Source organism: Rhizomucor pusillus, assembly GCF_041956525.1.
Source record: "Rhizomucor pusillus strain CBS 183.67 unplaced genomic scaffold VTP01scaffold_12, whole genome shotgun sequence".
NCBI classification, from domain to species: Eukaryota; Fungi; Mucoromycota; class Mucoromycetes; order Mucorales; family Lichtheimiaceae; genus Rhizomucor; species Rhizomucor pusillus.
In genome coordinates, this window is record NW_027192154.1 from 199,138 (window position 1) to 225,232 (window position 26,095).

General features: G+C 45.6%; 12 protein-coding genes across 12 annotated transcripts; 4 read left to right on the forward strand and 8 right to left on the reverse strand.

Moving 5' to 3' along the window:
- Positions 1-1,385: 1,385 nt before the first annotated feature.
- Positions 1,386-2,836, reverse strand: VTP01DRAFT_2031 (uncharacterized protein; the record flags this gene model as incomplete). The annotated part of the gene is made up of 3 exons (XM_069380448.1): positions 1,386-2,428; positions 2,496-2,684; positions 2,761-2,836. The coding sequence occupies 3 exons, from the start codon at positions 2,834-2,836 to the stop codon at positions 1,386-1,388; spliced, it is 1,308 nt and encodes a 435-aa protein (XP_069237534.1).
- A 482-nt stretch (positions 2,837-3,318) lies between these two features.
- On the forward strand, positions 3,319-4,454 carry VTP01DRAFT_2032 (uncharacterized protein; the record flags this gene model as incomplete). Its single annotated transcript, XM_069380449.1, has 6 exons — positions 3,319-3,349; positions 3,419-3,432; positions 3,504-3,651; positions 3,717-3,752; positions 3,815-4,363; positions 4,423-4,454. 6 exons carry the CDS (start codon positions 3,319-3,321, stop codon positions 4,452-4,454), a joined length of 810 nt encoding a protein of 269 aa, XP_069237535.1.
- A 209-nt stretch (positions 4,455-4,663) lies between these two features.
- On the reverse strand, positions 4,664-6,143 carry VTP01DRAFT_2033 (uncharacterized protein; the record flags this gene model as incomplete). Its single annotated transcript, XM_069380450.1, has 3 exons — positions 4,664-5,625; positions 5,700-5,942; positions 6,020-6,143. 3 exons carry the CDS (start codon positions 6,141-6,143, stop codon positions 4,664-4,666), a joined length of 1,329 nt encoding a protein of 442 aa, XP_069237536.1.
- Positions 6,144-7,064: 921 nt separating this feature from the next.
- VTP01DRAFT_2034 (uncharacterized protein) lies at positions 7,065-7,904 on the reverse strand (the record flags this gene model as incomplete). The annotated part of the gene is made up of 6 exons (XM_069380451.1): positions 7,065-7,166; positions 7,228-7,382; positions 7,453-7,472; positions 7,570-7,708; positions 7,770-7,828; positions 7,891-7,904. The coding sequence occupies 6 exons, from the start codon at positions 7,902-7,904 to the stop codon at positions 7,065-7,067; spliced, it is 489 nt and encodes a 162-aa protein (XP_069237537.1).
- A 1,158-nt stretch (positions 7,905-9,062) lies between these two features.
- VTP01DRAFT_2035 (uncharacterized protein) lies at positions 9,063-9,677 on the forward strand (the record flags this gene model as incomplete). Its single annotated transcript, XM_069380452.1, has 1 exon — positions 9,063-9,677. One exon carries the CDS (start codon positions 9,063-9,065, stop codon positions 9,675-9,677), a length of 615 nt encoding a protein of 204 aa, XP_069237538.1.
- Positions 9,678-9,851: 174 nt separating this feature from the next.
- VTP01DRAFT_2036 (uncharacterized protein) lies at positions 9,852-12,028 on the forward strand (the record flags this gene model as incomplete). The annotated part of the gene is made up of 7 exons (XM_069380453.1): positions 9,852-9,928; positions 9,997-10,162; positions 10,239-10,562; positions 10,633-10,772; positions 10,848-11,028; positions 11,098-11,490; positions 11,570-12,028. The coding sequence occupies 7 exons, from the start codon at positions 9,852-9,854 to the stop codon at positions 12,026-12,028; spliced, it is 1,740 nt and encodes a 579-aa protein (XP_069237539.1).
- A 53-nt stretch (positions 12,029-12,081) lies between these two features.
- On the reverse strand, positions 12,082-13,281 carry VTP01DRAFT_2037 (uncharacterized protein; the record flags this gene model as incomplete). Its single annotated transcript, XM_069380454.1, has 1 exon — positions 12,082-13,281. The coding sequence occupies one exon, from the start codon at positions 13,279-13,281 to the stop codon at positions 12,082-12,084; it is 1,200 nt and encodes a 399-aa protein (XP_069237540.1).
- Positions 13,282-13,915: 634 nt separating this feature from the next.
- VTP01DRAFT_2038 (uncharacterized protein) lies at positions 13,916-15,565 on the reverse strand (the record flags this gene model as incomplete). The annotated part of the gene is made up of 9 exons (XM_069380455.1): positions 13,916-14,138; positions 14,206-14,333; positions 14,388-14,494; positions 14,565-14,788; positions 14,848-15,009; positions 15,068-15,200; positions 15,274-15,336; positions 15,387-15,438; positions 15,518-15,565. The coding sequence occupies 9 exons, from the start codon at positions 15,563-15,565 to the stop codon at positions 13,916-13,918; spliced, it is 1,140 nt and encodes a 379-aa protein (XP_069237541.1).
- Positions 15,566-16,854: 1,289 nt separating this feature from the next.
- Positions 16,855-17,778, forward strand: VTP01DRAFT_2039 (uncharacterized protein; the record flags this gene model as incomplete). Its single annotated transcript, XM_069380456.1, has 1 exon — positions 16,855-17,778. One exon carries the CDS (start codon positions 16,855-16,857, stop codon positions 17,776-17,778), a length of 924 nt encoding a protein of 307 aa, XP_069237542.1.
- Positions 17,779-18,065: 287 nt separating this feature from the next.
- VTP01DRAFT_2040 (uncharacterized protein) lies at positions 18,066-19,675 on the reverse strand (the record flags this gene model as incomplete). The annotated part of the gene is made up of 4 exons (XM_069380458.1): positions 18,066-18,822; positions 18,889-19,031; positions 19,098-19,320; positions 19,386-19,675. 4 exons carry the CDS (start codon positions 19,673-19,675, stop codon positions 18,066-18,068), a joined length of 1,413 nt encoding a protein of 470 aa, XP_069237543.1.
- A 956-nt stretch (positions 19,676-20,631) lies between these two features.
- Positions 20,632-21,844, reverse strand: VTP01DRAFT_2041 (uncharacterized protein; the record flags this gene model as incomplete). The annotated part of the gene is made up of 4 exons (XM_069380459.1): positions 20,632-21,019; positions 21,099-21,195; positions 21,271-21,613; positions 21,686-21,844. The coding sequence occupies 4 exons, from the start codon at positions 21,842-21,844 to the stop codon at positions 20,632-20,634; spliced, it is 987 nt and encodes a 328-aa protein (XP_069237544.1).
- Positions 21,845-22,000: 156 nt separating this feature from the next.
- Positions 22,001-24,793, reverse strand: VTP01DRAFT_2042 (uncharacterized protein; the record flags this gene model as incomplete). Its single annotated transcript, XM_069380460.1, has 8 exons — positions 22,001-22,043; positions 22,113-22,204; positions 22,261-22,845; positions 22,902-23,171; positions 23,253-23,863; positions 23,916-24,333; positions 24,399-24,513; positions 24,573-24,793. The coding sequence occupies 8 exons, from the start codon at positions 24,791-24,793 to the stop codon at positions 22,001-22,003; spliced, it is 2,355 nt and encodes a 784-aa protein (XP_069237545.1).
- Between the last annotated feature and the right edge of the window lie 1,302 nt (positions 24,794-26,095).

The window sequence follows — 26,095 nt, forward strand, 5'->3', positions numbered from 1 at the left end:
AGAAACGGAGCTATACGTTTTTGTTGCCAAGAAGCCGAATCTGCGTTTGTGTTTTTCTATCGTCACAGTAACGAGTCAAGCTGCAGGACGGGGTGGACCCTGACCAGAGCTAAGACTGCTGCGGACCAGCGGAATCGATGCTTTTGCAGCACACACGCAGACGCGCAGGGGGTTCAATTTTTGCCTCATAGTCAAGAAGGCCTGCTTAGCCACAGTCCTTTCGCATTGAGCGACGACGGACAAAAGGGATCTTCGTTCGGGGGCGCGGAACCAATGCAGAATTTTTGGAAACCCGGGAACGAACACAATCATCAGCTTCAAATAATAAATTGATTGTTTATATACGTATGTCACGTACAAAGACTGCAAGCTAAAAAAGATCATTTGCATAGATACGGAAAGGTTTGTATCAACGATATTCTGACAGAATCTACTCTGATATCTGCATCGGAAACAATGTTGACATTCACCTGCAACAACATCTTAACATCCAACTGTACTGTGCACGGACTTTACATTTACATGCTATCGTGGCTGCTGATTCTGGACTCCTGTCGTTGAGCATTGGCTACTAACGAACGACGTCACACCAACATTAGGCGATTTTGTATGCAATGATTCATTGTCCTTAGGCTTAGAGAGGAGCAAGAATTTTGTGACAGCCACATTCAATTCTTATATCATGTGCTGTGTAAAGAAATGCTCGTTTCAATCTGAACCTGTTCCAACTGCTACATATTTGTAAAAAAGCTGGAAAAAATTTTTTCATCGTATGGTGGCGGTAATTCAGGATCCCCTGAGAAGAAAAAACAAACATTGCTGCGATTTTTGTTTGATACTATAGTAGCCATGATCTGCAATATCAACACTGTCTGAACCCGTGACATAATGTAGGCAGAAATCTGGTTGGGAGCCAGTTTACAATCCTGGTCCATGGCTGTGTGACAGGACGTACTTGATTTAACAGTAAGCAACAATATCCGTCGCTGTGATGCCATTTTTACCAACAATGGAAGAGTGTGGGGCCCCTCCTGATCTGGCTCATACGAACTTTTCCGACTTGTCTAAAATGTCGACTATTGCCTTCATGTGCTCCAATAGGCGATGCAGAGTTGCATATTTTCGTGGGAATTTCCAGGCAAAGAAGCGTGCAACAATCTGTTGTTATTGCTGATAGTAATGAAAATTTTCCCAGGAGTGTGAATGGGTTGTATATGTCATTTCTGATAATATACATCGATCGATAAGATAAGAAAAGAAGAAAGAAAAGATATAGATAAAGAATAGAATACAAAAAAGAAAAAGAGGAAACAGAGAGAGAGAAAGAGACAAAGCGGAGGAAAAGGAAGATGAGTATGGTTTAAGATGTAGTATCAGAACTTCTACTATTTGAACTCTTCTATCAATGCCTCAATGGCAGACTTGCTGCCAAAGATGAGACCGACGATGCCCAAAGCGACGGCGAGGAATCCAAAGATCAGTTCGTAGAAAGGTTTGTTGAACAGACCGGTCAATCGGTAGTAAAAGAGGACAGGGAAGATGAAGATCAAGGCGCAGTTGGAGAAGGCACCGAGAAGCGACATGATGTTACCGAACGACGGTACATAGACCGCGATCAGCACGACAACGACCATGTAAGTGATACGCCAAAGTGCGCGTAGTACAAATTCGAGCAGGCGCGAATGATGGAACGTCGAGATGCGCAGCAGTTTCTCCACGTCGAGAGCGAAGGATGTCATCAGGACCGGCATGGCGAGCAAAACGTGGATCGTCATCAAAACAATCGATACAATTTTGGGTGCGCCGTCAGGCAAATTATTGTAGATGGGTGATAGAGACTGGTCGCCGTAAATAAAGTAGCCAGGCACGGCAGATACAAAGTAGATGACTGTGCATGTGGTAAGGCCAGCGAAAACGACTCTGTTCCAATGTTCCGGGTGACGCATGCCTGCTTCGGCGTTGGGGTACACGGGGTTGCCACCGTAGCTGAAGGCGATGGAGCTGAGCGCAACAGGGAATTGATCCCAGATAACAGGGTCGTGGTGCACGTTCGGGTAGCGATCATCCTGCACAGCAACGCCAAGCACGATGAGCACCGTGATGGCGGTGGTGAGGATACCGACCAAACTGGAAAAACCGACTTCCTTCAAAGATTTGAAAAAAATAAACGGAATGCCAACTGCAGCCGCGCAGATAATCGTCCAGATGGGGTAGGTAAGCTGCGCCGAGGTGCCGGAACACAATTCATACAGATTCTGGCCTGCTAACATTACGTAAAGGACCGGTACACCGATGAGCGTAATGGCAGTGAAGAAGAATGCGATCCAGCCGCCGATTTGGCCAAAGGCTGCAGTGGCGACTTCTTGGTACGTTGTCAATCGTGTTCGCCCGTCATAGTACAAGCACCGAATGAGAATAATGCTGGAGTCTGCGTTGCGAGTAGTTTAGAAAAGAAAAAGAGGGAGGAGGGGCCGTTTTCGTTGTTAAAAACTTACAGGTAGAAAAGAACCAGCTGAGGAAGAGGATCAACAAGCCAATCCAGCCACCCTGCTTAAGCGCAAACGGTAGCTGCAACGCACCCATGCCGCATACCACGCAGACAATGTTAAAGTATGCAAAGAAGCTTGATCCCTGGGCCTCACGCTTCACGCCGTGAGCATACTGGGTAACATGTTCGTAATCGTCTGCAAAAAGTATGGTGTGTAAATTACATGTGTATATAAACAAGGGGGATTTGTTTGGAAGAGAGACATAACATACCAACAGAGTTAATTTCAGCGATGGCACCATCGCAAGGAATGGACGCCTTTTCAGACGAGGTATCTTTGATGCTCATGGAAGGTAATCCAGTAGCATCAACCACCGGAGGGTTTGGGAAAAAGAAAGATGGAAAAGAGGAAAGATGGAGTTCCGTACGTAACAATCATTCATATATTGAATCGGAGCAAAGTCTTGTGTGTGATTCCAGAACAGCTATCTGCTGGTTGGAGAAAGGACAGAGAGGGGCAGGATGATTAAGGAATCGAGACACCGCTTCCTTACTTAAAGTGCTAAGTAGATGCAGGTTGTTTACCAATTACATAGCAGTTAGACTGTCAGCGTGGAGTTACACACTGAGAGTTTTTCCCATGCTGCTCAATTTTCTTTGCGATAACGGCACCCCACATCATCCGTCGCTTGCTGACTGAGATTTAATTTTTTGGGAAAGAAAAAAAAAGTTGGTGGCGGCGGCGGCCGACCGGAGCTCGGCAACAAGGCACGGCGGCTGCGAACGGGGCAACTGGACCACCCAGTTTTTATTTATGGCTGCTGCTCGCAATGTTGATTGATGGCAAGAAGGTGGCGTGCGGTAAGCCGTGGTAAAATAAAAGAATATATACTACCAGTCTCTCTAAACTCTACAACGTGAACGTTCCAGCAACGTGCATCAAGGTAGAATTCATTAATTGCTCAGCATTTGGGGAGTGAACATGCCATTAATAGATTCCTTTTTCTTCTCCCAGGGTCACAGAGCCTCGCAGTGCAGACACAAAGACCGACAGCTCATTGAGATAAAAAAGAAAGGACGGCCAGCAACGCAGTGTGAGCGATGTCGGGAACTTCGGCTTGTTCGACAACTTCATGTAAAGTGCGACTGCAATGATACCAAAGGTAATCAATTGTATACAATAGATATATCTATCCGAGGTATTCGGATATTAAAGGGACACGTTTAGATACATCTTCCAAACCAAAATTACATTTATCTTCAGGTTCATGTTTATCATTTGATAGAACAAACTAGACGTGTCCTGACGCAAAAGGAAAATGACAGGCATAAAGAAACCTTGCCACAGCAACAAACTGGCAACACTTCGTGCGATCGCACCCAAACCTGTTATCACAAAGGAAGAGAAGGAGGAGGAGCAACCCCAGCAGCTGGAACCGCAACCCGAGCAGCAGCAGCAGCATCCTCATGGAGATCACCATCAGCACCAAGAAGGCCGGCTGTGCAAGTGTGCAGAAGCAGGCGCAAAGAAATGCTGTTCAAAGGAAAAAATCAACGACGAAGGGCAGAAAATCCGCATTGTCACGTGTCGTTGCGGCGATTCCTGCGCTTGCCCTGGATGCGACGCGCACCCATCACGCGTAATGCGCGGCAAGCAGGATCCGTACACTGGATACGCTGCTTCTTTCGATCTCGACCCGCGCCGCAGACTCTCCATTGCAGCTATCTGTGACCAGTCTGATGGGCCTACACCAGACCCGGGGGAGGAGCGCCCGACATTGATATTTTCTGAAGATGGAACAAGGCTGTGTGGGTGTGGATGCGACTTGCCTTTTGAATCGTGCTCGAATTGTCTGGGTGAACTTTGTCGAGGAGGTAAAAATATGACGCTGACCGTGTGAAATATCTTTTGTACTAACCAACTGTGCAAGCAGCAACCTACGACGTTCCTTTATCCGATGCATAACCGTCCCCCCTTCCCCTTCTTTCCTGTTCTGCAACAGCAACATGTATACTAAACATTCGTAGGAGCCACTGTACATATTAACCTCCCCTCGTGCTTAGGGCTAATCATTCATTCATTTATTCCACACACAAGACATACAATAAAATAACAAGGAAGCCATCTTATATATAGAGTACTGTATCAACAATATTGATTGAAAAGAAGAAATATTACTCGTGCTTTCGGCGGTCTCCCTGAGCGCTTCCCGGGCGCTGCTGTTGATCCAGGGCCGAGAGTGAAGATGATGATGGATGCGAAGGCATGCCTAGCATACCGCTACCGTTCATGGCCGCGTTCATGTATGGGTATACAAAGCCTGTTTGCTGCTGCGGATACATGTATCCATAGTACCCGTATGCTTGCTGCTGCTGCTGCATGTATTGTAATTGTTGTTGCTGGTCGACATGATGGTGGTGGTGAAGATGGTGGCGGCCGTGATGCGTCTTGTTGTTATTGTTGCTCTGATCGCTTGAAGGGGACGCAGAGCGTGGGTATGGCGGCCGATGATGATGATATTGAGGATTGTTCATAGCCATCTGTTGGAAACTAATGCTGTGTGATCCAGGCTCGGGCACGCTGGCCAACAAACCCTTGTCGATCTTGACGTGGGATGTGTTCATTTTCGGCTTTTGACGTTTGAGCTCGGCCTTTTCCTGCTCCAGCTGCTGCAACAATTCGATGCCTGATACGCTCTTTACTCGCTGATGCTGAAGCTGTTGATGCTGCTGCTGCTGCTGCCATGGCTGCAAGAATGATGGATTGTGCTGCTGCTGTTGTTGCTGTTGTTGTTGTTGCTGGAATTGAGCCAATTGTGCTTGATGATAGAATTGCATTTGTTGCATATGGTACAAATGTGATCCTTCCGGAGAAGCAATGTTGTTGTTGTTGATGCTAGTGGGATTGCTGCTGCTGCTATCAGCAACAGGTCCCTTGACGTGATGGCCGCTGCCTCCTCCGCTGCTTCCATCGGAGTGGCGTTTCACAGGTGTTGCCGGACGAGGTGCAGGGGATCGGCGACCGCTGTTGCCCATGGTTGCGAGGTTGCTGGTGGACCCGACACCGCTTATCCGTCGATACATTGGGCTTGCTGCTGCTGCTGTGACAGGAGTCTCGGCATCACTTTCGTTATCGTCTTGATTTTAAAAAAACATAGGAAAATCAGTATACATGTACATGATGCTCGTGTAGAAAAAGCTTCTTATTTACCATCATCCTCTTCATCCTCGTCATCGCTAGGCAGGGGCTGCTGCGTCTTTCGGTGCTGCCGGGACGCTTGCTTGGCCTTTTGCTGCTGCTGCTGCTGCTCAATTGGCTTCTTGCGGACGTTCATATCTTGTTCATCATCTGAACTGTCGCTTGCTTGTACGTTATCGTCGTCGTCGTCACTGTCCTCATCGTCGCTAGGCATGCATTGTCTGTTACGGTCCCTGCTGCGCGGCGTTTTCTTTTCTGCATGGTGCATTGCATGCATAGTCAGACAACATTCGAATACATAATCCCAGCAGCAAAAAAAATTTCATGCTAACCTTGAGTTACAGTTATCGAGGGCGTTGGCGCTGCTGCCGGTATCATTGTCGCGGAAGAGGAGGAGGGCGAATCAAAGGATAATCGACTAAAATCGATCGCAAAAGTCTCGAGGCTGCCAGACATGAAGGAAGGAGAGAGGGAAAGATTCAATTGATCGATCAAATAAAGAGTGACAAGGAGAGAGCAAAAGAGAAATAGAGAGAGAGAGAGAGAGAAAGAAAGAAGGAAGCTAGCTTTAGTTGATTTTATTCTTGCTTATAAAATTTGCTTTTAAATGGTTTATTTTGACGTGGCGAAGGAGAGAGCGCCCCTTGCAGACCAAAAATAGCACTTTTGCTCAATTTATCATATTTTGACGTGGTTCTGGCCAAGGTCGGTCTCGCCCCATATATATACAACACGTTAATTGCTTGTCGACAACGGGCGCCCCTGTCTCGATCCGTCGTTAACCAGATCGGCACCCACGCACGTAAAAAACAAAAACCTTCTTTCTCTTGATGAGCGCTACTTGCTTTTTATGTTTCGAGCATAATCATGTACGAGGACAACGAAAATGCTAAAAATTTCCACCAAGCGCTCCTCGTACCACACGTGGTCGCACCATCGCTGGAATGCGGTCCGACCTTTTTACCAATGCTTTCTTTCTCTGTCCCCTCCTCCTCGGCCCAAACTTGACATGACCTTGTTTGCATAGCCGCTAAAATGGAAACCGTCCGCATTAACAACAGCGATAATAAGCGCCGCCAATCTTTTAAGCTGGCATTTTTCGGTCGTTCAACTTGATGCAGCACACCACCTTATATTCGTTCATCACACCAATATTGTGTCCTCAAAGTAGATCCTCGACGATCAAATAACAACAATGATCAAGACAAGTTATTCAGGAGACAATGCAGAGCAATACCATTGTGATGAGAAGAAAAAGAGAGTAAATCCATGAATTGGCTTTTTTTGTTCTTCTTTCATTCAATCATTCCATCATCACTGCTTCTAATCTACAGTGGGGACATCGGATATACAAAGGGAGAAGAAGGATCATCTCGCTTAAGCGCAAACGCTGTCACCGCCGGATGCCTTGGTGTTCAGAATAAGGGCAACAATGAGACCGTAAAGACCCAAGACTTCAGCGAAAATGAGAATCAAGATCTACGTGCACAGACATATCTCGGTGAGTCAAACGTCCAGTTACGAAACAAACGAGACTTACCATGCCAACGAACATTCTGGGTTGCTGTGCAGTGGCACGGACACCAGCGTCGCCCGTGATACCAATAGCAATACCGGCAGCAAGGCATGAAAGACCAACACTGAGACCGGCGCCGAATTGGACGAAACCGCTAAACAAAGTCTGCTTCAAGGCGACTAGACACGTATGTGCATACAGTGAGCAATCATACAAAGGAGCGAGCGAGCATCGAGTTTGTTAACTTACGACCGCTAGACAACATGACACTGGTGGGGAAGGAAAAAGATGCGCGCGAATGCACGCGCGCACACTCTCTGTTTTAGCCCTTTGAAATCTCGAGAAAAAAGGAAGGCATTCGCTCACCTTACGACGACACCGTAGATACCCAAGATACCAGCCATGACAATGGGGACGATACACTTGATGACCAAGTCGGGACGCAAAACGCCCATGGCGGAAAGACCAACGCCAGACTTGGCGGTACCGTACGCGGCTCCGAGACCTTTAAGGGGTTAATCGAGTAAGTATGATCCTTTTACGAGACGCGTTTGAAAGATGCTTACAGCTAAAAACGATAGCGGCGGTGCAGCCCATGGAGCCAAAGAAGGGGGCGTAGACGGGACTGTAAACGTACCTGTCAACAGCCTGCGCCGATGAAACTTTTGTGCCGGATTTTTGACTTACCAGTAATCAGCCATTGCTCAAGTTATGTGTTATATAAGATGGAATCTGGGGACTACAATGTGCAGTTCAATAGTTAGCTTAAATTGAGCGTAAGTTTTACGTTTGGTGTAGGTAACTCGTACGTTTGAAAGGGGGAATCAAAGTCAAGACCAAGAGAGAAAGTGAGAAAGGTGGGGGCTGAAAGACGAAACACGGAAGGCTATCTGAGCTTCGTGCGGCCTTCGAAAACTGATGACGTCTCGGATATCCTGCATCAAAGAGAGATCTCTTGCACTTTGGGCACGGACTGCATCCAAGTGTGTGAGGATAATAGAGACTTAAATGAAAATTCAATAATTAGAAATATCAGTAAAAAGTTTATTTTCATAACTAGGAGTTTGCATAAATATAAACCTGCAAAACTCAGAAGAAGAGAACCGTGCAAAATGGAACGGGCACGGATGTTTCATCATGATATTACATAAAGTTCGCATTCAATCTACCATATCACTTAATACTTATGAAATAGATCCGTCTAAACCAGAACAAGTCATACATGCACAATAGATTACAGAGATTGTTGTTTGAGCATGATATTAACTAATAAGCATACATTTTACGGACTGCGTACGCTTAAAAGGAGGAGCGCATTATGTAGATCTATGGGAACTTTCAAGCTGAATTGTACTCGACAAGTTCAGCACACACAACATGCGTGGTTAAACGTACGTACATATATTATATATGCTGTGCTTGATTGCGCTGTTCCCTACAACGTTCATTCTCGGGCTTATTGCCTCTGTGCGTTCGTATATATATACTTAATGATATGCTAAGCAAAAACGTAGCGTTAACGCCGAAATTACCGGTTTTGTATTACATCGAGCTGAAACTCAAAACATGCATGTTTGTCGAGAATAAGATAACGTATATATGCAACAAGAGGGACGCATACAATGTGGTTCGAGATCATGAATGATGCAAGAGACTTGGATATTGTTTTGTGTGCTTTTCCACAGGCACACAGATACAATATGCCGCTGCCTTCCAAGGTACTCAACCGTAGAAGGCAAGAAAAAAGAGATAAGCACCTTCAGTTTCTCCGCTGTTGTCAAGGCTTTTTAATATTTTTTTGCAGCCCAGTGTTGAGAAAACACAACAGGGCCTTGTGCATACGTGCCCGGTGTCAGAACATGCCAGATCAGCAGCTACTGCGCGATACGTTTTTGCGAGTATACAAAGATGCCGACGACAAGGCACACGATGAAGCCGAGTCTGCACCGTTCCCTGCGTACTTGGAGGAAGAAGTGGACGAGAGGAATCTGGCACCTTTCTGCCCAACGTCAGCGCGCCGCGTTCTGGAAGCGTTGGATATGGCTAAAGTTGACGAGGGTGATCTACTTTTGGATCTCGGATCAGGCGATGGAAGGTTCTGCACAGCAGCAGCAGCAGTCTACGGGGCACGGAAAGCGGTCGGCATAGAGACAGACGGCGAATTGGTCGAGCGGTCTCGGCACCTTGCCACTCGAGTGCTAGGAGAAAATGAAGAACGAATGAAACGGCTTGAGTTTATACACGGCGATTTGTTGACAGTTGTACAGACGGACGAAGAATTACGCAGCACAGCGTGGACGGTCATTGTAGTTTTTCTGCTGCCGGATCACACTGACAAATTTGCCGATCTTCTCTTGTATCACTATCACCGCGGTGCGCGCATTGTCAGTCTTGTATTTAATTTGAACGAGATTCCCGGGCTGCAGCTGATCGCTTCTCATGAGCCGGATGGGATCTACGTGTATCGGCGATGATGCGCCGAGGCGAGGAGGATATCACATGCTCTCATTCACACTTACACTCGTCATCACGCTACTCATCATTCTTTTGCTTCCCCGATTTGCCTCTCTCCCTCCCTCCCTCCCTCCCTCTCTCTCTTTCTTTCACACACTCCTCTTTCTCTCTACCAATTGTCATTCCACTCCTCCATGACACGACGGAAATCAGTGCAGGATCTAGTTGTCAGACCTCTGCGGCGGTTCTCACTGCGTACTAGCAATAAAAGGTTCGATAGAATACCGAAAAACAAAAAATAGGCTTTTCCCACTTAAAACATTTTGCCCTGTAAATCAGCCACCACCAGCATCAGCAGAAAAGCTCATCAAACGAGGACAATGCAGCAGCAAACGTATCAGTGTACATAGCAGAGCAGCGTGATATTGTGAGCTGGCTACCACGAGAAATCGCACTGCAAATTTTCTGCATGCTGCCTTTCAATGACCTCGTTACTGTCCAATGTGCAAGTATAATACACGACACTTCTTTTTAGGTAGACGCTGACGTCTGTTTTCCCTTTTTTCTTTCTTTTATCACAGACATGCCGCCTGTGGCGACACATTGCCCAAGACCCGTTCATATGGCGGACTCGATACCAGCAGCTTTACAGCCGATACCCAGACTTATATTCCCACAAACAAGAGATGAATGACAACAACAATACCCATAGTGATAATCACAACGATGATGGTGATGACGAGAGCAACAGCCAAGTCCACTGGCAATCTAAGTACTGCCAGGCGCGTACGCTTGTCAACTGGCGAACAGGAAATGTGCAGCGATCAAGGCTGATCTGCGATCAAAAGGGAAACAGGATCATTTCTGTGAAACTCTTGCACCATTGGCTTGTGTCACTGTACGAGGTAAAAAGGATAAAAAAACGGCCCTGCTATCCAATGTTCCTTATCTGGAGCTTTTTCTCCGCTGCATTAGGATAACACAGTACGTCTCTTCCAATACTCGACCGAGCATGGATTCCAGCAACGACGTGTTTGGGACTTTGGCAGCGAGATCGTGGAGTGCGTGGATATATTGCCAGAGCTGAACATTGTTGCAGTGGCAATGCGTGGGTCGTAAGTTATCACTTTTGACGCTAGAAAGGATATAGTTTAGTGCGAGGGGTGGGAAAACTAAGAAACGCAAGATAGAAAATGCATGTTTTACGATGTGAACGAGTCTGAGCCTATTCAAGTTTTAAAAGGGGGCAGCCACCCGTGGTTCGTCCCTGATTCGGTCGCGCTATCGCAAGATTACTTTGTTATCTCGGGCAGAAAGCCGTCAGCTGTTTTCGTCTGGAATTGGAGGAAAGGTGTGCGATTGGCGAACCGAGTACGTATGAATGAACAATGCATTATCTGTTTTAATTTTTTCTCTAACCATCCCAATGTTCACAAAAAGGCTGTTGATAACCAACCGCACAGCGTGTACTTATCAGGTGATAATGTGATCTACATCAGCGTGGACGGGTTTGCACAGGCGTTCAACATTGTGGACAGTTATCAATCTCCGTCGCTCTTTCAGATGGTGCCCTGCAACATGCCATGCATTGGATACGACGGCTCGCTGAATGTAGTCATGGCACCTTTCGGAGCACGACGTATCCATCATTTCCAGTGGCAACCTCTGGAACAAGAACAGCGTGAGTCGCAGAAACCACCGGAGAATCGGCCACAGCGATTGTCGTCAACAATATCGAATTCTGTGAATTCGTTGCTAGGTCGTCATCATCCGGACACCAACAACAACAGCTCCAGCGCCAGCAGCAATAGATACACCGCTCGATTGCGGAAGGTAATGAATGAGCTATAGTTCCAGTTCATACTAAATGTCAATTGAACTAAAAAGGGGGTTACCTTACATTCTCTTTCAGTATTCTTCATACAACGATTACGGATACGCATGCCAGGCACGAACAGCTCAGTATATCAAACAACAACAAAGCGGCGTCGCGAAAAAGAAGAAGGAGGTACGCCTTCCCGACTTTAATCAACGCCAGCGGATTGTAAGGTCGATACGAACGAGCCCACTGGGCAACACGACGAGCCAAGTTGTTGGTTTGGCCATCTACAACGAAAGAGTTGCTATCGTCAACCGCTGGGGGGACATTGCGCTGTTTGCGTTGAATGGATCTACAGGTGCGCACGTATCCGAACGTGGGCGACGGCCGTGGATGGATGAGCCTACACCGCTTAATTTTCGAAGCGAGGATGATTTATCGGACGGATACGATTTTGTACGTAGTCGGCTTGCCATGGGCAGTATGGGCATCATTTACGGAGGAAGGGGAGGATCACTGTGGTGGATTGATTTTGGTTGTAAATGTACATGAAAACATACACACGCACACAATACTACTACTATTTTATTTACAATGCTATATGTTTACAATGTTTGTTGTAAATCACAAAGGGGCATAAACGTCTTGTGGTGATGATATCTCAAGTGACACCATTCCATGACTTGAGTTTTGACATCGAGGATCATGTTGACAGAATAGTATCGAAGCGGAGCATCGCCCCACCTGTTCCAGTAAATCATTCCCGTTCTATCGACCGCATCTGTCAACTCGGTCATGGAGCTCGATTGCCAAGTCGGGATATGCACGATCTCAAAATTGTTGTAATACATGAGCGGTGCATACGATCGTTGCTCTTGCAACGTGTCTGGAATACCGATACAGTTTCTCTGAGACATTTCTGCGCAGCTCACTTGCTCATCCAGCGCCTTGTGACTGGTATCTCGTCGGTACTTGTCGAAAAACGCAAGCATACCGTTGGTAACATGCAGCGCGTCGGTGGTCACGATGCGGTATCCGTAGCGCAGTCCACGGTCTCGCATGTATCGAAACATGTCCACACCCACGCGTGACTGTACCATTGAATCGTGGTCCAACCGCCAATAGTATTCTAGACCGCGCACTGCAGGGTGCTGGAAGATATCCTTGAAGAAGAAATGGATCATATGGTTGTATCCAGGGAACGCGCGACGGTTGGTCGGATTAAGTCCAAGTGCTTCCAGATCGGCAGCGTCAGTAAAGTTTGGAAACGTTTTTGGCATAGAGAACTCAATCTGCTCGAAGGTAATGTTAAGCTGACGCGGCCACATTTTCCTGTACCGTTTCTGATAATGCGGTGTAAATGCAGGCTCGTGGAAAATGATGATAGGGTATGGGTAGTCCTGAATGAAATTTTCGTACAGTAACCAGAGTGACCGGTTAAACCGCATCATCTCCTTGTGGTTCTGCTCCATTGGCCGGTCCAGAAATTCGATGAGAAACACAATCGCAGCATTGACCGGTGCTCCAGGCACCGTGTCATTTAGATCGACGAGGATATCAGGACGTCGACGTTCATTGTCAAGTGGTTCAAAAGGGCAATCTGGTGCCTCCGGTGGAAGAGGAGGGTACTCGCTTGGATCGTAACTTTCTATCCTTTGGATCCTTGTTCCAGCAGCCGTTTGCTGCTGCTTCTGACGATGGCTTGCTCTGTAGACTGCGACCAGACATTGCCACGCTGTCAGCGTCGTTGTCACAAACGCGAACGCCGCCAGGAAGAGGACAGAGAGTTTGAGACAGTGGCGCATGTAAAAGGGTGGAGGGAAGAAAACAAGAGATTGATCGAGAAAAAGAGAGACACGGAAACAAAAATAAAGACAAACTAAACGTCATCGTTGCCATGAATCTTTACCAATGTCCGTTTCTTGGGAGGATCGGGGCGATCTTTTCTGGCACCACTTCCTAATATGGAATCATACGTCGATCCCCCAATTTGCATAACAAGACTCGCTTTCTTGGCAACCCTTGAGTAACCAGGATATCATGCTTAAACGGAAAGAAATAGTCAAATTTACTCGCTTTGGAATCGTTCAATTTCAACATTTATTTGTTGTCGATGCTATGTTTGTTTTGCCTAAACCACACACAGCGCTAAAAAAGCGCCGGAAACGAAATTCGCTGCTAGTCAGCGCCATCGGAAAAACGAAAGGAACATTCTAGCTGCCGCCGCCACCGAAGACGACTGGTTATTTTGCTAAATAATAGTTGATTACCAATCTATTTACTATGGTTGAAAATATTTGTTGATTTTACATATATGCAAGCAGGAGGCTTTTACAAAAATTAATTAAACAAAGAACAAATTATCATGTTTCTATATAGATGCAAAATACAATGGTACCTAGATTTTCGCAAGGATGGAGATAGATATTAAGGCTTATTTCATGTACATGCAACCTTTGGTTTCTTTGATTGCAATTCACTGTCATCTGCAAGTGCTTCTCGCTTTTGACCAGTGATCTTATCGTCTGTTTGTTGGTCCGCATCTCCTTCTTTCTTTTGCTCTTGTTCTTCTGTCTGTCGCTTCTCTTGTTCAATTTCCTTTCGACGTGCTTCGTGAAGTGCCTGCACCTCATTGTAGTAATCCACAAGCCCGTAAATCTCGCTAGTCAGATACATACAACGTTAAAATCCCTGATCCAAGATCTGCAAAACTGAAAGCGATAACTCACCAAATAGCCAGCATGGACTTTGCACGTTGGAGTTTGGTGTATCGTTCGCTTCGTGTATCTTTAGGGTCGGTGTACATTGTCAACAATACGTATTTGGTATTTTGATGCATGTTATCAAGGTCTATGCACTGTTGTTACGCATTTGTTAGCTTCTTGCCGACGATCTCGTGTGACACACTTGCCTTTTTGATGTATGTCTGTATCACTTCCTCAAGCGGCAGTGGCCCTTCCTTTAGGAACGCAGACGGGTTGTGCTGAGCACCTCTGGCAATCATGAACGAGTCTGCATCTGCAATAAAATGCGCGGGGAACGAGTTAGTACAGATACACCCCAGATCAAAATTCAGATCGTCACATACTTGTTATCTCCTTGATTCTGGGTATATCTAGTCTGGTGTTTACGTCTCCATTTACAATCACTGGGATCGACTTCACAGTCGCCGCAATAGCCTTGAAAGCCTCCCAGTTTGCTGCCGTCGACGATCTTTGTTCCTTTGTCCGGCAATGAACAGTGAGCGCTCGCACGCCCGTAGATTCTATCATTTTGACCAATTTCAACGTTTCCTCTTCCGTCTCTAGCAATCTGTATGTATACGTATTTATTTTCCCAAAGTCCTTGATCGTGAGTATCTTTTGTCCTACCTAATCTTGCAAGTGACAGGTATATCCAAGTTTTGCACAAGATTGGTCAATATCTTTCGCAGCCTGTCAGGGTTCGTCAACAAGGCTGCACCCATTCCTCCTTGAATCGAAAACTTTTTAGGGCATCCACAGTTAACATCGATGCCTGCGACATCATCCTTCCTATTGAGCCACATTTCATTGGTATGTCAGTGTTGGTTTGTCATCGTCGTGAACTTACACAGTTAAAGCGGCCTGCAACGCTAAATCAGGATCTGCTGTACCAAGCTGGAAAATTACTCGACCCCGTTCTTCCTCGCATGTGCTGAATGTAAGCCTATCGCCTTTCCAGTACTCGATAGCCTTTGTGACAGCTGTTGGCATACAACATTTACAAATGAACTTTTATCGTCTTGCGTTTAAATATCAGTCCTGCCTTTTACTTACGATTGTATTTTCGAACTGAACCAATGACCCGCTTGTCTACCAGCTCCTCGGTCCAGACGAGATCTAACAGGAAAATGTTAGATTGGAAGATTCATTGTTAGCAGTAAAGGTACCTGCTCCGTATTCAAGTGCTGTCAGCCGGAAAGGCAAGACACCCACACGCACCTGTTTGCAAAAGAAAAGGAGGAAGCGTCGTTAGTCTTCTTAAAGTAAAGCTTTTCTCTCCTAGTTTTGTTTCTCTTACCATGGGCGCCAAGACGACCTTGTTGCTATAGTCAATGTCGCTCGTCATTCGAACGTACAGTAAGGAGTCAAAGGTTGGTGGCTTTGGTCCGATGAGGAATGATTCCTGCAGACAATTACACTTTTTGGTGTTTGCGTTTGGGAGCATCAATTTTTCATCGCACTGGAATCAAATTTGGACTTTGGAAAGAAATTAAATAAACATTTTTCTCGAATTAGAGTCCATGTACACTTGCCATTTCGGGCTTAAACTTGCAACAGTGCGATTCCCAGCGCTCCAAATAACGCAAATGTCTCTCGATGAGTAAAGTTTCGATATCGGAAACATGGATCACGGCTTACCGATACTAAGCAAATACTGGGTCCGGCATTCGTAGCCGTGATCTGCTGCTTAGGCCGGACAAACGGGTGAAGGCGACCATTGCCCGACCAGATAGTTGTAGCGATGTGGAACATATTTTTGCAGGCGTTCATGTCTCTATTCCATAATATGCCACAGTTCTTGCATACTTGCAAACTATGGTGACGCACGCCGTTTGCAGTAGTGACATTTTTCAAGCTCCTCCCTTGGCAATTATGGCAAATCTGATGTATTAACATGGCGTTAGAAGATGTTTGAGAGGGTATTTTGCAGTTGCCAGTTACCTGTGACGTTAAGTATTCATCATGTCAAGAAAACTGACAAGTCTAATAAGGTATTTTATATATTTATCCTAATCGTGAAGATCGTGAAGAGTAAATAACATAAAGACCGAATTAGACTATCTCTTCCACTTGAGCATATTCATGCTTTTTTGCATATATCGTTACGATGGTCCCCCATCGCAACTTGGAATTAGAAGAACGGAAATACTTGAGCAGATGTCTGTAGTTCAAATTGTATGGAAACTGCGCGGTTAATCTCCTGGCTAATCCTTCGGCAATCCGGCATGAGCTACAGAACCAGATTCTCGGAGACGCGAGCGATCACGGTACTACTGTGCGACAAAAGCAACCGAATTATTTACTTTTGCTGGTCGTGATCTACTACGCAATCATCGAAAAGCATAAAAAATTATGATTATAAGATGCAACGTGGAATGTTGATAGAATCCAATTGCCTGGTAAACTAAGAGCCTTTTCCACGAGACGGCGATTTGATCTTCCGATTTCCCTCCCCAGAATCCACGTAATCAAGCCTTCTAAAAACGGCGTTGATATTCATCAGCTGGTCCTTTTATGTTAATTGCCTCAGTTTCAGTTTCAGTTTCGGGAAACAAATAACTGGCTGCATATAAACTATGTTCCTGTTGCTTGATCCACCTATATATCCTAACTTTCAGAAACAAAGTTATGACAATGCCCACCAAGATATTCTTCGATAGTCAAGGACTCAAGATTGCAGGTAACCTGTATCTCCCTGAAGATGCCAAGGTCAAGAAGCAAGCTGCGATCGTCATTGGCCATCCTATGGGAGGCGTCAAGGAGCAAACCGCCGGACTCTACGCCGAAAAGTTGAGCAAGTTGGGTTTCATCACTCTTACATTCGATGCTGCGTACCAAGGTGAAAGCGAAGGCACTCCGCGCTACCTCGAGGACCCAGTGCACCGATCCGAAGATGTCAAGAACGCCGTCAGCTTTTTGACAACCTTGCCGGAAGTCGATTCCGAACGTATCGGCGCTCTTGGTATCTGCGCCAGCGGTGGCTACGTCCCTCACGCTGCTCAAACTGACGTACGCATCAAGGCAACAGCATCCGTCAGTGCCGCCGACGTCGGTAGTCTTTTCAGAGATGGGTTCGCCGGAACCGGCACCGTTGAAGCATTGCAGCAAGGTCTCGCTGAAGCTGCCAAGGAACGCACCCGAGAGGCGAAAGGCGAAGCACCACGCTTGGTCCCCATTGTTCCTCAAACCGCAGAAGCAGCAGCAAGTCTGCCAGACCGTTCCCTATTCAAAGAAGCATATGATTACTACCTAACTCCTCGCGCCCAGCACTGCAACTCTACAAACAAATACGTCTTTCGAAGCTTGGACAAACTCGTTCAGTTCTCCGCTTTTGATTATATCCATTTGATCTCCCCTCGTCCTGTTTTGTTCATTGCCGGCAGCGACGCCGATACTCTTTACTTTAGTGAGAAGGCAATCGAAAGGGCCAAGGAGCCCAAGGAATTGTATCTCATTGAGGGTGCTAGCCACATCGATCTTTACGATAAGCCCGAATACGTAGAGCCTGCCGTCAAGAAACTTGATGCTTTCTTCACTCAATACCTAGTCAATGCCTAAAATTTAATATATACTCTTGTTTATGTTTGGAAAATAAATAGCATATCTATGCTTATTGTATGTTTTTTGGAGCAGCTTCTGTACAGATATAAGGAAATGTTAGTAAGTATATTGTTGTATTTAGAGGAAATGTACGTAAGTATCCATGTGATGTAAGAGAAAAACTACTACTAGTATGCGTAATAAGAGAAATATATGTTGATTGTATGTAGAGATGAACGGTAGACAAATCCAATAAAAAATGTGATAAAAGATGCTGCATCGTGCAATAATAAATCATACTGTAATTAGACCATAATGATAGAAGGTTCGTTTGACTGGGTGGTGATGGTGTGATCCGAGTCCAAAGGATGGACTGGAGGTGTTGCAGGAGAAGAGTCGATAGCCGTTGGAGATGAGAGAGGGAACGTCGACGAAGATGTGTGATAATCATCGTTGTATTCGAAAACGAGGCTACCACCCGCTTGATAACTTTGCTGCGTAGTTGTAGATGTCAGTGAGTCTCGGTGACTGTACAAGTCTTGCTCGCTTGCAGCAGCAGTAACAGCGCCGTCTGTGATAGCCAGTGGTTGTTGGCAAGGTGGGCCGACCAGGACTTGCCGTGCCACGCCATTTTTGTCGAAATAAACTAGAATATCTGCGCCGTGACCGTGTGATCCACCCATAGCTTTCTCTGCCAGGTACCCTGCATCTGGGCCGTATTTGCGATAGACTAAGTCGACGACGCCGTCCCGAGACGACGCGAGAATGCTACCGGCAGCCATTGCCAAGCCTGCAACGACGTTGTGTGCTGCGTAGAACATGGAGACGCCAAGATGCCTCTTTGCGTTTTGCACAGGATCACGCTGCAGCTGGTTGTCGTTGTAGAGATAGTTGATTCCAGAAGCAGCCAAGGCAGCAGCCTTGCCGATGAGACTGCCTGCACTTTTCAAAAGGGAGCGGTTTACATTGTAAAACGTCTCGATACATTGACGGTCGGTTTCCGATAGTTTGAGAGCTGGTTCCTCGGCAGGTTCAATGCTTTGGGTTACACGCTTGCTTTGACTTTGTTACAGAGGTCTGAATCAGCATTTATATTCCTTTTCTGCGTAGAAAATTGCGACGAGTTACCTTTGGATGCCCCGGGCCAGGGCTTGACCAGCGAGAATAACAGAATGTGCAATCCAATCAGAGCCGGTCATGATAGCATCGCTCGTTTGGTACAACAATCGAACTTTGGTAGCTTGATCTTGCTTGTCGGCATTCGCAGCTGCCTAATTATCGAAAAAAAAATTAGCTACACGAGTGCCACAATTGATCATTAGTTGATGGTGACGTACCGTGAGCTCTGATCCTTCCATCAGAACAGGACGTTTCAAACGACCGGTTTCTTGGCCGTAATCGTCGTTTTCAAGAAATACATTGGTTGCGATCACTTGGGTCACTTGGCAGGAGACGGGATTCATCATGGCCAAAACGTTGCGTAATTCATGACGATTCTCGTACTTTATAAAGAATGTCAATAGGTCTTGGAATCGAGAAAATTCGTCAGGATCGGAAGCACTGGTTTGCATTAGGAAACAAGTAGACTATGTATCTACGAAGAATATAACCTATCATGTACATACCTGCAATCCAGACGCCAGCGTCTACCGTCCGGATGCTCAAAGACCAAAGTCGTCTTGTCTTGAAGCCATGCCTTGGATCGAGAAATCAATGCAATCGATGCCAATTCCTCGTCGTAATAATCAATGAAGCGCAGGACGATCCGGGAGTCCCTGTCAGAAAAGACAAGGACGTGTCCATTACCAAGCGGCTGGATCTCACCGTCTCGGAACAGCGACAGCGACACGCGGTCAATTGTGTATAAATATGCGAGGCCTTGTTGGGAGTAGTAGTGGGAACTTTCAGCTTTCATGATTTTGCTGTGGTTTGGATCAAGGAAGGAGAGAAAGAAAGAGATAAGAAAATCTTGGCCGCCGTCGCTGCCTTTTGCATTAAATTATTATGAAATCCTTGTGCAACGTGGGTCCCTTCATTTTTCATGTGAATTTGATTTTCGGATGCACCCTTATTTCGTACCCCAAGAACGGAAATCGATGATGACCAAATTCGCCATTTACCTTTCGCAGTTGGCGGGTTATTGACCCTTTACGATAATCTGGTGAATATTGTTTTAGAAACCGACTATCACTTATTGCAACATGGAATAAATGTCAACGATTCTGCTTCAAAGGCATTACAGACTTCTTTTGGAATAATATTGATTGCGCAAAGCGCGGATGCCAAACAGTAATAGGAAAATGGATAATTCATAATTGATATAAGAAACATTCGCAGAAAGACGAGACAGCCGACATAATTCTGGAGTACTTTCATACTAGCTTAGAAACTATGGGCCGGTTTGCGCACTTTTTGTGCCTTTTTGAAATGTCCCTATGAATTTTACCCCTAGGGGTAAAATTCATAGGGACATTTCAAAAAGGTCACAAAAAGTGAAGGAAATGGACCAGGGTCTCTAAGTAGAAATAGAAGGTATACCCCACGATATTCCGTATACGAAATATGAGGAGCCATATAGTAATAAGAATTTAGGGATACAACAGAAAACTGTTTGAACGATATCTTGGCGGCATTTCGAAATCAGGTGCATACGCAAGGAATCTATGAAGAGCACAGGACCGCGTCCGGGCTATCAAGCGTGTCAAGTGAGTATAGATGAAAAAAAGATGGACTATTGTGAGGAGGTCGAGGTCCTTTAAGTTTTCGGGCGTTCCGTAAATGGCGGAATATAATGGAATCATTTTCTGGAAAGAGTGTATCTGTCAAACACAATTAAGCCCGTTCCTTTTGATGATACACATGGCGCCCCATTCACTGGGCGGTCGTTTTTACTTGATCAACTTGTTTTCTATGCAACATGAATGCTGGCGTGATCCAGCGACCACAAGAGCACTGTGCCCCGGCCCAGTTATACTGTCCCAGCTTTGAATAGCACTTCGGACAATCTATCCTGCCTTCCACTAAACCATCCTGCAAACTCGCGATCCACTCCATGGGTTCGATGAAGTACGACGAGCATTGGTTGTTAGATGCTGCAATCGACGCCAGCAATGGATTGAGCGGGCGCGAGGGTGCTGCTGCTGCTGCCGTCGGCGCTGCTGTCACGTTCAGCTCGGCGCTCCTCTTGGTATACGAAAACGCTTGCTGCCCCGGTCCGGGTTGATGGTCTAGAATGCAGTCGTCATCGACCAAAACTCGCCTAAAAAACCTAGCTGCATAAGCCCTTCCATTTTCCTGCTATTTCCGTTCGTGTCATCAGACAATGAGAAACTTCTTGCCTGCACTTTTTACACCGCAGAATCAGTTTGCTCTTTGTTTTTCCGACAGCCAACTCGGGATCGGGAGATAATGCCAGGTTTTGTATGCAACCATATTCTAACAAAAAGGAATAAACTCGCAAATTTAATTCCCAATGAAAAAATGAAATGTCACAATACTGTTTTAATTTACCTTGCTGAGCCCGTGCATTTGCGGCAACAAGGAACCGTCTGTACGCCGCTTCTGTCTGATCTACATTGTACCGCAACTCGTGGTACAAATTCAACTGCTCCAAGAATCCACGGTTCGGTTCGATAATCGCTCGTCTGAGCTTTATAATATCAAGTGCCTGCTGCGCTGATAATTGCTTTTCTCGCATCATGTATGCTGCAACGATGGTCGGACTGCGAGAAACACCGGCCTGACAGTGTACGAGCACCCGGCCTTTGCTTGCCAATGCATCCTTGATAAACTCATATGTTTCTGGAAAGTACTGAATAATGTTTTCTTCGATCAGATCCAAAACTCGTATATTCTATACAATGTGTAAGCCATACATATATGTATCGGGGGTGACAAATGCCTGCCAAATTTTTTTCTTTTGTACCTTGTATGTTATGTGCTGGTGTAATGGCTCGAAATCGCCCAGGGCGACAATGTGTGAAATGCCATGTTCCTCCAGCAACGGCAGCGAGAATCCGGCAGAGCAGCTTCCAAGGAACAGACCGGGAATGATCTCTTGGATCGGCTTGTTGGCAGTGTTCATATTGCACTTTTTGGCAGAGAAGGCTTCGCTCTGCGAAACGTTTATCCGCCTTTCTTTATCTGAAACTCATTTTTCGGATCAAGCATCCCCATCCACTTGGTACTTTTGAACACTTTTTACAATTCATTGTAAAGATCATACATGAGCTATATATAACTACAAGGATAAATTGGCAACTTCTTGGTCATTGAAATCCAATCTTCACAAAAGAGGAAAACAGTTAGCAACAAGCATGTTAGACAGCTCAAACTCTGTATCCAACATATACCTAAGTGCTAATATCTTTTTGACCTCTGGTACTGTCAGTCGCCAGCTTACAGGACCAGCTTTTGCACCCCAGTAATCATAAATTTCTGAAGGCTAGAATATGTGTCAGCAAAAGTAATCACCCGTACCAAATATTCGACATGTTTTACCTCTTCAAAGTTGAGCAAGATAGCCATCTGGTTCAGCCGTGTAAACCTATCACGCGCAAGCCACTCTGTCATGGACGATAGGTGATGCACAATCGAGCGCAGATCCTTGTCGAATCGCAACGCGCCGAACTGATTGAACCGTGTTTGAGAAATGATGCGCTCCCACTGCACTGTAATGGCATCCAAAAGCAGCCGCATCAAATTTCCAAAATTGGCTTCTGTCAGATTTTTGCGGTACGTCTCGACCATCTTGTCAAACCCGTTCCGGAACCGGTTGACAAACACCTCTCCGACCTCGGCCTCGTTGTATTCGTCCTCCTCCAGCACATACTTGACTTCTCGGTACGCTTGCTGGAACAGTGGCCGGATATGTGGTTTTAAAATTTGACTCATGAGCTGCTCGAGCCCGGTCTGCAGCAGCTTTTCAAAATTGGCGGTTGCTCGAGACAAATTTTCGAGTGCCTTGTTGGCGGCGGGTATATCGTCATCTTTGAACTTCCATATAGCCGATGCTACCTCTCGCTGTGCATCCTGTATCAGTCGTTGCATATAGTCCGCACTGACGTTTAGGTTGTTTAATATAAGCTTCACAAATGAAAGATGAGATAGTCTACTCATGTAAAATTGATGATCTGTTTTACCATGTAATTGATTTTGGCTTGCTTCATGGATCGCTCCGCATTGCGCGCCGCTGGCTCTTGACCAGCAAACGCAAACGACATTTTTTGCTGGAAAACTTGGGTATATCCGGTATCGAGCGCTTTCAAGATGGCTTTTACAGTAGATGCAACAACTTCTGGTTCGCTGGTTGAAATACTTCTTGAAATGACCTTTTTAAGGATGAAAAATACATCATCGACACACGTTGATGTTTGCCCTGACGATGGATCGTAGTCATCCATTTTCATTGCCTAGATGAACCCCGAGTTTTAGCATTGATTTAGACGTTGCTTTTTCTTGTCCTCTTAATTTCTTTTCTTCTTTTTTTTTACCTTGTCTATGTTTCGTTTCAGCAAATATTCGTCAATGACGAGATACGAGTTCAAAAGTTCGCGTGTGCGTTTTGCCAGAGCCGACGAGACAAGCAACCCATTGTCTCCGTAGAAACGTTTATCTTTTCCTTGAAGGATGAGTCCCTGCGTGCTTTCGTCGGAACCAATGTATTCCATTTCATCGTCTGCGCGATCGTGGATAAACCGATGAAACAGTGCACTGCGCTGGCTTACAAGTGCAAGTTCAACCAAGTTCTGGTCAAGTTGCCTTGGGTCTACGAGTTGACTATTTGCCGATTCTGCTGCGGGTTTCGGTGTATGACTGCTGCTGACAGGAGCGCCTGCGCTCCAGTTTGCCGTGGATGAACGTATCTTTGCAATGTTCAGAGATTGTATTTCAACAAGTTTGGCTTCTATCTGCCGAGTCTGTACAAATTTGTCGAGAATAATTCCACTTTCCACATCGCTTTCTTCCTGCAGCCTTTGAATAACTCTTAGCATCTTTCCACGTCCATAATGTGCTTCTACAAGCGGTTGGTGCTGGTCGATGATAACGGCAATGTGCTCAAACAGTCGAGTGAGAGCGTCGGCGAAGTAGGTCGAAGACGTTGCTTTAAAGCCAATCAATAATATTTCTTTATATCCAGACAAAGTTACACCTACTGTTTCCGCCTCGGATCTCTTCGGCGCAGCGTCCTTTGATAATATTACAAACAAATCGCGAATACTTGTCCAATCCTTCGGCTTGACATCCAATGAGCGGGAACAACTTAAAGTATCGAGTAATATCTGTCTCGTTCCTCTGCACAACAGCGTCGTCGAACTTTTGCGAAAATATCTCGAACAATGCCGACTTTGCATCAGCCAACGTTTTCGCAGGATGGTCCGGGTTCTCCGATGTAGGTACTGTAAACTCTGCTAGTGATCCATGCAATATCTTTATATCGATCTCGGATGCAGTGTGCAGCAAATTCGCGGCCGCGTCATACTCTTTGCGTTGCATCGATTCCTGAATTCCGGCAATGCATCGTTTCAGTTCCTGGACATCTTCGAGGTACCGAATGCATTCTTTTGCCCTGGACTTTGAAATGTATTAGCTTTGGATGATAGATCCGCGTATCTCAACTACGTGGCGCACACACACACCTGTTCTTGATCGAGCTGTCTCACTTTACCGCTGATATTCTCGGCTAGCCGCGAAGTTTCAAGCAACCGATCAATCATTTGTTGCGAGTCTTGTCGTAAATTATCCAACTGAGGTCTTAACAACAATGTATAAATGGAAGGAGTTCATAAAGCCAATTAAAAAGAGCAACAAACCTCAAACTATCCAGTGTTCCCAATACTTTGAGAAGTTCTGGCTCTCGGGCAAGCATAGCATCCAAGTTTGCATCGATGCGTGTTTCTTCTTCATCAAGCAATCGCAGACTGTTTCGAATATCCTCAATATTGGTCAGCTGGCTAAAGTCCTGGTCTAAAATGTAATGTTCTGATTTCTTGCCAGTGTCCTGGTCGATCGCATCCGGTGTCGCAACTGGCATCGCGTGTGCGCGGGGAACTGGGCAAGCCGGACAAGAGGCAGCAACAGCGGCAGGAAAATTCACGGAGCTGTCAGCTTGAAAATCACATGACTTGATCATCGGCAGGAAACATGTAAATGCTATGTATCATCTAATGATATATATTTCCCGTACAACGACGCATACAGTGGCCGCGCGGATAAGTTATACCCGCCGTAGCAAAACTTTTCATAACTTGTGTAAGAATTTTAACTTAACTGAATGACGATTAGCATGATATTACTATGTTTCCAAGAAAAACGGTGGAAAGAATTATAAGTTGTCCGAGTACAACTTATCCGCGCGGCCACTGTATATATTTATTCACCTTTTTGCGTGTCCATAGCAATGATGATGTAAGTACCTGCGTGAACTATCCAAAGACATAAATAGTCCAATTTTGTGACAATAGATCAACTAAAACCGCAATAAGTATGCTTTTTTCAAAGCACTCATGTCAAAACATTAAATCAGTTGGAAATAAGGTACATTTCGTCGACGCCTACATATGCTTCATCCTGTATAACAATAGCTCTGTCAAAAGAGGGAGAATAGATATTCGCCGACCGGAATATTAAATGTCATATAACTGCATCTTCGCTGCATCGGTATCTGTGACTCGGCTTTTTAGCAACTTGCGTCCAGCTTCTTCCCGCCACAAATGCATTCTTTTGGTTTATCTGGTCATGTTGGTTAACAATAAAGATAAATGTACAAACGGATTCTAGACGCAATGCGAATTTCTGTGGGTAGATCACCGGATACAACTTCACCCTTTTGCATTCAAAAGAAAGTGTGACCAATAGGAAATATGTTGCATGACGAATCTAAAGAGAAACATTTGATGTCCTGGATAATCTATACTGTGTATGTTGTGTGGTACCTTTATTTCCTTCATGGGGCGAGCAGAATTTACCTTAATGGGTCTAGTTTGGGGTGCAAATGCTACAAAGACGACGATAAGTTTCGAAGCACAGGAAACTACTGCTGGGCATGTGACAAGACTGGCACTTCAAAGCAAAAGCATTGTCTCTTATTCTATTGGTGCCGAGGTTTGTCAGGTGGGCCATATCTTTTGCATTATTGCAAGTTGCTCCGGTGAAACACAACCATCAAGAGTTTGGAGACGATCACCAGTAACTTTCCCATCCCTGCTTGGTTCTGAGAAGTTAGAGCTGAAGCTCTCGGAAGAAAGTTTCAGGGCCCACTCTCATAGGCTGGGAAAATGTGGAGAAAAAGAGTGCGGGGCAAGACGATGCGGAGAGGCAAAAAAAGTGAAATCCT